General features: G+C 40.6%; 2 protein-coding genes across 4 annotated transcripts; one reads left to right on the plus strand and one right to left on the minus strand.

Annotated features, from left to right (window-relative positions):
- Nucleotide 1: 1 nt before the first annotated feature.
- LOC119339096 (cinnamoyl-CoA reductase 2-like) lies at nt 2-3972 on the plus strand (the record flags this gene model as incomplete). Its single annotated transcript, XM_037611263.1, has 6 exons — nt 2-110; nt 508-677; nt 1098-1283; nt 2522-2684; nt 2933-3122; nt 3547-3972. Coding segments are annotated over 6 exons (951 nt in total), but the record flags the coding sequence as incomplete, so codon positions are not given.
- Nucleotides 3973-4249: 277 nt separating this feature from the next.
- On the minus strand, nt 4250-7283 carry LOC119341250 (histone-lysine N-methyltransferase ATXR4-like). 3 transcript variants are annotated; one of them, XR_005164997.1, is made up of 9 exons: nt 7104-7283; nt 6933-7028; nt 6568-6623; nt 6267-6393; nt 6019-6088; nt 5742-5921; nt 5193-5264; nt 4777-5079; nt 4250-4510 (listed from the first exon to the last, which is right to left on the minus strand). XR_005164997.1 is itself a non-coding variant. In XM_037613116.1 (8 exons), the coding sequence occupies exons 1-8, from the start codon at nt 7281-7283 to the stop codon at nt 4961-4963; spliced, it is 900 nt and encodes a 299-aa protein (XP_037469013.1). In that variant the 3' UTR covers nt 4587-4960. The 3 variants fall into 3 exon arrangements, 2 of the variants coding, with proteins under 2 accessions (XP_037469013.1, XP_037469015.1); XM_037613116.1 differs by lacking the exon at nt 4250-4510 and having other exon boundaries at nt 4587-5079; XM_037613118.1 differs by lacking the exons at nt 4250-4510; nt 7104-7283 and having other exon boundaries at nt 4587-5079; nt 5742-5927; nt 6933-7097.
- Between the last annotated feature and the right edge of the window lie 2526 nt (nt 7284-9809).

Consider the following 9809-nt stretch of genomic DNA (forward strand, 5'->3'; position numbering starts at 1 on the left):
CGTTGTGTGCGTGACCGCCGCAAGGGGCTTCGTCGCCTCGTGGCTCGTCAAGCTCCTCCTCTCCGACTCCAAGACCCGCTACACCGTCCGCGGCACCGCCCGCGATCCCGGTAAGAGCGCGCCCCGGCCTTCCTTCCGTCGCTCCCATATTTTCAGTAGTAGAATGGTTGCTGTTGATACGAAATGCGGCGAAGCAGGCCAGCCGAGCATACGTAGTTGCTGGGACTTGGAAGTCAGCTGAAGCATTTTGAGATCCTAAAATTTGATGCTCCGTTTTTTTTTCTTCTTCTTGAGATCCATTCTCATGGAGCAAAACTTGGAACAAACCACAAGAATCAGAAGATCCTACGTTCCTATAGTTTCTTAAAATTTCAAGATTACTTGAGCATACTTGTTTTGATGGTTTGGCTAAGCTTCCATTTTCACAAAAATAACAAGTACGTGTACATGTTTTGGACAAAGAATGTTGTGTTATATACGCTGGTGGTGACATGCTTTGTGATGCAGGTGATGCTAAGAATGCCCACCTCAATGTGCTAGAAGGTGCCGAGGAAAGGTTGCAGCTCGTCAGGGCTGACCTTTTGGACTACGACAGCGTAGCATCGGCGATTGCTGGTTGTGATGGCGTCTTCCATGTGGCCTGCCCTGTCCCCTCTGGCCGATCAACGAACCCCAAGGTGAACTATCAACAACTGTCCCCTCTGTAAAAATTCCAAAAAATAAAAAAACTGTCCCCTTGGTAGAATGCAGTCTGTCAGCAGGAGTAACTTTACCTGACCTTCGGCAGAAATGTTCTCAAGAACGTTGTCCAAAGATCCCCTAAAAGGACGACGATCTCTGACTGGCAGGAGACATTCTGAATGTATACTGTATAAAGCGTGAGATCTGCAACATTTAACCATGCTTTATTTGGGTCATGGAAGCAGTGTAGCAGATGTTTATGCTTTGTGCAGCATCTGGCTATCCGGTTTGAGGCTCACCTGCCATACATTACTTCTTTTCTTTTGCCAGTGCCATTATTATCTGCATTTAGACCACACAGTTGATTTCTAGAGATGATTATTTATTCTGATGATGTATCCGTTGCTGCTCTGCAGGCAGAGATCATAGCTCCTGCTGTAACAGGCACACTGAACGTGCTGAAGGCCTGCCATGAGGCAAAAGTTAAGCGAGTAGTCATGGTGTCTTCAGGTGCTGCAGTTGTCGCTAATCCTCACTGGCCCAAGGGCAAAGCCTTTGATGAAGAGAGCTGGTCAGATGAGGACTACTGCAGAAAGAATGGGGTAAGTAACGCAACACCCGTATTACAGACTCCTAATTTTCAGGCTCAATGTTTCACTTGGAATGTAGTATAGGATGTTAATGTTGTCATTTACCTCTTTCTTTAAATCAAAGGGTGGGTAAACCACTCTAGTTCTAAGTTCTAACTTCGATCCGATTGAAACCACTAAGCTCAATGTAGACCACTAGCGTTTAGCTGCGAAAACACAACAAAAAACCCGTTACACTCACATGTCTACTGCAACACCACATCCCAGCATGAGAACAAATGTCCAGAAAGAATCTTATCTAATCAGTCACTTGCTCGCTGGCCTTGATCCTCCCTAGAGCTGTATCTTTTAGCGAGATTCGGTCCACCTTGTGTTGATCATCAGTCTAGAGCCCATTCGAACACTTACTGTCTTTTCTGGTTAAATATTTCGTTGATGGAACTCCTTTTTATGTCTTGAGTTCACCCTGTTATTTGTGTTGGTGGGATATTATTAATCTGAGCCATGTATATGTTACAGTATATGTGGATTGCACTAGCCCTTTGTGTCCACGTATAGGCCTCTTGAGTCATACGTGAGTTTCGCGCGCCGTCGCTCTCTTCCGGTTGCACGTGTTGACTTGTCTTCTCTGTAACACGTGAGAGGGGGTGTTACAGTATATGTGGATTGCACTAGCCCTTTCCATCAGTTCGGACTTTTGGCTAGTGCATGAAGTTTAACAGTATACCTGTCTCATCAGCAGCTCACGATTTGAAATAGACTCTTGTAATTACCTCTTATTAACAAAACCTATGGCCAAGAAGGTGCAAAAGTTGCAAAGCAAACCGGCCAAAACCAAGAAGAAAAAATACAAGGTCTAGGCTAGCCAACACCTACAAACTAACCAAAAGTAGGAAGAATACAATAAAAAAAGGAAGCAAAACAGAGCAAAACCCTATTGGTAGTTGGCATTGACTGAAAATTTAGTTTTAACTAACAGGTTGGCTGCTCTGACTCTAAACAGGCAAACTCAAAGTCACTTTCTATTCATGCACTCTGTTTCTATTCATGCTCGTCCATGTCTCTAGACCACACAAGAGAGGATTTTCCAAAAGGGAAGCATCAGCAATAATTGGCTTTCAGCTTTTGGTTAATACAAAATTCTTCCGCTAACCACACAAGATACTTTTCCTGTCTTGTTATTCTTATATAAGATAATTATGTTTTCCGGATCACCTATTTCAGAACAAACATGTGTTGTCATATTGCAGGATTGGTATTACCTTTCCAAAACACTGGCGGAGCGCGAGGCTTTTTCTTATGCAGCAAAAACTGCGTTGGACATTGTAACTATATGCCCATCATTGGTAATTGGACCCTTGATGCAGTCCACAGTAAATACGAGCAGTAAAGTTCTCCTTAATTATTTGAAAGGTGGGTGTGTTATGTTGTTATGTTAGTCTTCTCTTTGTTTTCATTATATATTGGACATCAAAAAGGATCTCTGCACTCGATTGCACATTTCCAACTGAACAAAGGATACTATTTAATTGCAAAGAAGACCTGCATATCATTAAAATGAAGCTGTTCACCATCCCTCAAAAAAAAATGAAGCTGTTCACCAAACTAGTTTAGGATTATAATTCTGTTTCTGTATTACTAAAACATCTATCTTTTTGCAGGAGAACATGATACTGTAGAAAATAAAAGCAGGGATATAGTGGATGTTCGTGATGTTGCCGATGCTATTCTTCTGGCGTATGAGAATCCAGAGATGTCTGGACGGTACATATGTAATGCGCCTGCAATAAAAGTCTGTGATATGGTAAACATACTGAAGACCTTATATCCAACCTACACATATCCCAAAAGGTAAGCGCATTCCTCGGCAAGCAACTTTGTTTATCTTACCCGCGCTATGGCTATTTTATATATCATGAGTTAGTTGGCACTGCCTAAAAAGGAAGGATAAATAACCTTCAGTTCACTTCGAAAAGGTACTAGAAGAATTCACCATCCATTTGTCTTTCCTGATATTACTAATTGTAGAATTCAAGTAATTGAATGGGGCTGACAAATTGAGTAAAGCCTAATAGAGATTCACATTCCTAGAATTGTAACACTTTGCATGTATCCATACCAGTGAGCATGTAGTTTGTGACATGGACTGTAAAATTTTAATGAACCAATGTTGTTTCACCAAATCAACCAATGCTGCTCGATGTGTGTCCTTCACCCCTGCTTTTCCATGCTTAACTTGTATGAAACTTATTTTTCTCTCCAAATTACTATGTAGCTTTACGGAAGTGGAAGGAAATCTTGTTTACAGTTCAGAGAAACTTCAGAAGCTAGGGTGGACCTTCAGGCCTGTAGAGAAGACCCTCGGGGACAGCGTTGAATCCTACCGAGCGTCTGGACTCCTGAACTGAGCATCCAACTGGGACAAGCTTGGTTGTCAATCCTTGCAAATTATTTCTGATTCATGTAAACAGTTAAACAAGATAAGTTGGTGACACATTCATCAAGGGAATCATGTTACCATAAAAACAAATAAATAAATAAACATTATGCAAGCCTTTCTTTTGGGGAGTTTTGAGGTGTTTCGAGCAAAGTAGCTGCAATGTTATGGTGCTTCTATGAGTGACTTGCTGTGTCGTATGCGATTGCCAAGCTTGCTTAATTAGGACTATACTGACCATTTATAAAGACCTGTATGTATCAACTGTTGGTGTACAAAATTCGGCATGGTATGAGCCGGACATCCTCAGTTCGACGAGTACATCTTCCTAGAAAGTACTCCCTCCGTTCGGAATTACTTGTCGCAAAAATGGATGTATCTAGACTTATTTTAGTTCTAGACACATCCATTTCCGAGACAAGTAATTCCGAACGGAGGGAGTATAACTAGAAAATGTGCAGGCGGCCCATGTTTCCCCAATGTCTCAGTTTGTTGGGGTCAATGAAACTCTAAAAGTATGTAGAGAGTGGGAGACACAGAACTGTTAATACAAAAATCAATTCCATTCATCAACTGATCATTAAATTAAACTGAAAACAGGAGCGACGATGAAGCTGCTCTTTGCAAATTGGAAGGATACTGATTGAACTATCTTAACATTACAAATCAAAAGGACACTGTACAGTTGAAGTAAAAATATTATGTTTGCCTATTATCCAGGGAACTGAATTTGTTATGTTTTAACTGATTCTTCTTTCTCCACATCATAGATAGCTCGACAGGTTCAATTATCATGTTTAACCTGCATAAGAAATGACGATGAGACAGATTTCTTTCACAAACAACCGATGGTAGCTTTCCTTTCAAAAAAGAAAAACTGATGGTAGCTTTGACAAATCTATATAGCGAATGCATCAAAGATTGAATACATATGTGAAACTTCAACAATGGCATTAAACGAACATGGCATTAAACAAACACCTAATGATCTTACAATGTCAACTTACAATCTTTAGCACTTGGTCAGCGGCAACCTATAAAACTGTCTATTAAGTATTTGGACTCTACCAGTTCACTTCACAATGGGGGCATATCTTGACACAGGAACCTGCAAGTGTTGGTGCCTACTGGCTTCATCAGATGCAGAGGTGCAGTCCTCATGGTCGGCGACCTTATGTGAATTCAATGAACCATGGCAGAAACTGATGTCATGCACGTCAAGGGAAGCGGCCATTAAGGTAAAAGATGAATTTTAGTCCCCAGATAAGCACCGTTGGCAACGGCACTGGAAGCCAAATCCTTCAGTGAGAATCTTCTGCCTGGCGTTCACATCCATGCTTGTATCAATGTAGCAGATACGCAGCTCTTCACCTATGACAGATGCAAAAGAGCAGCATTAAGATATTGGTACCCATCAGTGTTTTTGCTTTTAACTGTTGTCAAGAGAACAAAGGCTACATAGGTACGGCTACACCTATCTATACCTTCGTCAATATCACGAAGGGTCGTCAATTTAGCGTCTGCATTTTCCAGCCAAACTATGTGAGTATTTGGATCTGCAAGTTGACAGGAAAAGAATATGGATATTTGGATTTGAATTTGAAAAGAAAGGGAAGCGAGAGCCAAGAAGTAGAAAACTCGCTGCTTTATTATAGGATGAAATTACATCCATTGGTGTGTGTCACCATTATACTAGCAATCTTCTTTCTAATGCATCAATTGGAAGACAATTAATCATCTTTCGAATGTAAAACAATATAGGTACTTCATCATCGAGTGAAATGAAAGCAAACAAATGCTACATTAGTGGGTATAACTTGGAGTTGCATGGTACTAAAATAATATTGAAAACTCAGACAGCACAATCAACATTTACTATGCCACAACAAGACAACAACAAATTTTATGTCACAGGGAAATGCAGCAGTTAAATCTTTGCTTTCAAATAAGAACTTTAGAAGTCATAATAAGAGCCATTATGATAGATATTAATCTCCCCTTTCCCGTTAACAGGAGCATGTGAAGAGCCATACCACAGTCATGGTTGTAGAACGAGGGGAGGATATATACAGCATTGCCAACTGATGCATCACATGCTACCGAGGCTACTGCTGAGGATAGAAGATCCTCATATGAACTTGCAACCAATTCAATACGGAATGCATTGACACGTATTCTTGCAAGTACATTGATGTACCATTGTTTGGTCAAAACTAATACTGTCAAAGAAACTTAACCGTGAAAATGAGGTTGTAATAAGTCCAGGAAAACCAAATGATAGAGAGGGTGAAATAAGATATAAAAGGATACAAGTTGTGAGTTCTTCCTGAAACCCTGCCTTCCTAAAAGTGGACTTCAACAATTCGAACTCCTCGTCCATCTATTATGTTCCAATTATATCCATGTCAGGACCAACCGTACAACAACATAAGGAAAGAAACATGTGAATGCTATGACATTCTTTTTTCTGTGTGAAGATGGACATATGAAGCATAAGAAAAAATCAACTCCATTCTCAGTATAAAAAACTAGCTCGACAGCTCGGAAAAAAGGGTTACCTCAATAAGTGTACCCTGGTGCAATTGGGCTGGCTGAAGAATGTCAAGACAATCTGCACCAACGTCTCCTGATATAACCATGCAAGCCAGCCGCTTGACCATGTATGGGTACTTGAGACCACGTGAACTTCAGAGCATACAAGAATAAAGACAGATAAGCCAAGATGTTACACTGACAATCGAATGTCAAGCAAAACGGCAATATCATAACAATAACAAAACGAATATAACTGACAACGTTATTAGAGAGAAGTCATGAGATGCACATCAACATCATGATGAAATGTAGTAACAAACATACCTACAGTGGTCATCTAACAAAGACCAATCCGCCTTCTTCTCAATGCCATGGAATCCCTAAACAAGGATGAAACCACACATCTTAGCCGCTTAAAAGAGACAGTAATTTTGCTCTTCTGAAAGAAGCGGAATTAGCAATGGTATCTTTTATCCGTCTGACAGTCCAAGGAGCATCATACAATATAGTTAAGCGGTCATGACAAATCGCAATCTCTTTATTAAGAATAATAGTGTGAAGACTAGAGTCAATGCTCACAGAAGAACAAGGTAGCACACACTGTCCTTACTGGAACTGTACAAATGAATAATACGAGACCACTAAAACCTACTGAATCTGCAGGAGGAATAGTGCAAAGGTATCCTCACCTCGGCATGCTCCCGGCACGCGTCGCTGCAGAAGTAGCAGCCCCCTTTCAAGTCGTCGCTCTTCCCCGCTTTCCTCTTGAGGCAGCGGTAGCATACCTGAGGACACCAATCCGACATAGTTCACTCCATTCGTAGCGAATATGAAGCAAGTGGGGGGCGGCGGGCGCTCACCTCGTGGAAGAGAGAGCGGGACGGATGGGTCACGAGAGGCTGCGCCGAGTGGAGGACCTCGCCGCTGGCGATGGGGCGGGTAGCGAAGACTCCGCGGCCGGCTGAGTCCGTCAAGGCGACGCGGACCGGCGGTGGGCCGCGCGCAGCGGTGGAGAGGAGGCGGCGGCGGACGAGGAACATTTGGGAATGCGGAGAAGAGATCTCATCCGTTGATCTGGTTGTATCTGCCAACTGAGCCTCATCAACGGTAATTGGGCCGATTAGCAGTCGTCTCATAGAATCATCTCATTTTTTCTCACATTACGAGAGTGGATTTTTGGAGCCCGGCTGTATCGGAGGACTTTATTTTAATTACTTTACAAATCACATTTAAAGTTTCAAAAAAACCGAAAATAATTCTACCTGATCATATGGATGTTATTACACATGTGTAAAGTTTGGTGATGAAACAAGTAAACATGTGAGCTATACAAAAATGACAAATGATGATTTTCAAGTAGTGAATAATGCATTTATTGTTCATTTTTCCAAAATCATGATTTGTCTTTTTTGTGTAACTCACATGGTTACTTATTTCAGCATCAAAATTTGCACATGTGTAATACACATCCATATAAACGTGTTGGTTTGTTTTCAGAATTTTTTGAAACTTCAGAAAAGCATTTTGGCATTATTCAAAATATAGGGCTCCAATGTACCCGTCCTCTAAAGTGACCATTTGCATACATTTATCTCTATGAAGTATGAACGCACATAAGTACACCCTACCCCTGTGAGCACCTCTGAGAAACTGAGCCGGTACGACGAAGTCGCCACATACACATTTATAGTCGACGGGAACGTCTCTTCACTAAACGCACGCCGAAAGACATGGAATAAATGCAGAATGTGAGAACCAGTGTCAGGTGGTCTGTAAGCATTTGAACCAAAAAGATTCATGTGAAGTAGTTCAAGTGGTCTCCTCGTAGCATTGATATTTTCACGGGTAATTTTTTCGAGCTTACAAGCACTACAAAGTCTATCTTTGTCAAAGATAACATTTTTAACACCAAGAATATGATCATCTTTTGATTAGCTTATTATCAAGGTTACGCATTTCAACATGTCCTAGTTTTCTATGCATAACCATCCTTTAGAATATTTTGTAATAAGACATGTACGAGGTTTAGATTTTTTTTTAATGAAATCAACAATGTATAGATCGTCTCTACGAATACCAGTAAAACCCATATATGATTATCTTGATAAAAAACTTGATAATCTACTTCGGTAAATGGAACATTAAAATGAAAATCGGCAAATCTAGATACATATAGTAGATTGTATCCAAGAGACTCAATAGCATGACATTTTTTTAGTGAGCTATCATGTGATATGCCCACCTTACCAAGGCCAATTACCTTGCCCTTGGAGTTGTATCTAAAATTCGCATACTTGTGTGGACCATCACTGTTAGCAAGCTCACGACACATGTCTTTGTCGCCGGTCATGTGATCGGTGCAACCACTACCAGGAATCCATTCCTTTCCATCACACATATAGTCTCTATGAACATTCACCACGAGACTAAGATTTCTCAATATCTTGTCATACTCCTCATCATCGTCATCACTCTCATCATAATAACAATGTTCACCAATGTCATCATCTTCTTGATCACCTAAATAGTTATTCTCATTAGTTGCATGCGCATGACATTGTTCAAGAGAATGAATACAAATAACTTTGGTGATAATATCAGCAAGGGTGATAGGATTTTCTTTAACACGAATAAGATCTCTAAGTTCAAAAAAGTACTTATCAAAGTTGGGATCATCAGGCTTGATGATCTTAAGGAAAACGGTAATCTTATGTAGAATCTCATCGAGGCTCTTAAGATAAAAAATTGGATGTCATCTTTCTAAGTCATTCCACAAAGTATAATCACATTCAAAGTTTTCATACTATGAAGAGTACGATTAGGAAGACCTCTACCAAAAAGACTTATAGTTCTCAAATTACGAAGCATGTTAAGTTCTTCTTTAGGGGTTGGGTGCAAGGGATCAATGGAGGGTTCATAAGGACGATGAATATGCTCACTCAAGTTGCAATCATCAAATATATTAAACATCTCATCTTTCCAAAAGTTAAAGCACTCTCCATTGAGAATATGAACTCTACACCTAAGAATTCACAAAGTAGACAAATTCATCTTTCTCTGAGGCAATACAACCAAAGCAATGGAGATCAAAACTATGATACCACTTGTCGCATCAAAAGGCTATGCATAGAGGGGGCGAATAAACACTAGCAATGCCCGATTAACAATTTTAATGTTCCTTGATTCTTAGCAGATTTTGGCACAAGCTAGATAACAACGTGTACACCCATGCACGATATCTAGGGTATGAGTAGCGGTAAATAACAATCATGCAAGCACTAGTAATTAGGGAGTAGAGTTTGAGAGATTCGCAAAAAAGGTTGACAGGAAAGGATTTTGGACTCGTGGTTCCGATAGGTAGTGCTATCTTACGTCCACATTGATGGAAGTTTCAACCACAAGGATCAATGATCTCAAGGATAATGGTTGCAAGATTCCACAGAGGAACCGAGTCCATCATGGCTTATGCCCATGCAGTAAGAGCCTCACTTGGGTTAGATCTTCACGAAGTAGGAAATCTTCTTGTCCTTACAAACTTCCTGGTTTCTCCACACGATTGGAGGCTC

This window comes from Triticum dicoccoides, chromosome 7B (genome assembly GCF_002162155.2).
Source record: "Triticum dicoccoides isolate Atlit2015 ecotype Zavitan chromosome 7B, WEW_v2.0, whole genome shotgun sequence".
In the NCBI taxonomy this organism is placed as follows: Eukaryota; Viridiplantae; Streptophyta; class Magnoliopsida; order Poales; family Poaceae; genus Triticum; species Triticum dicoccoides.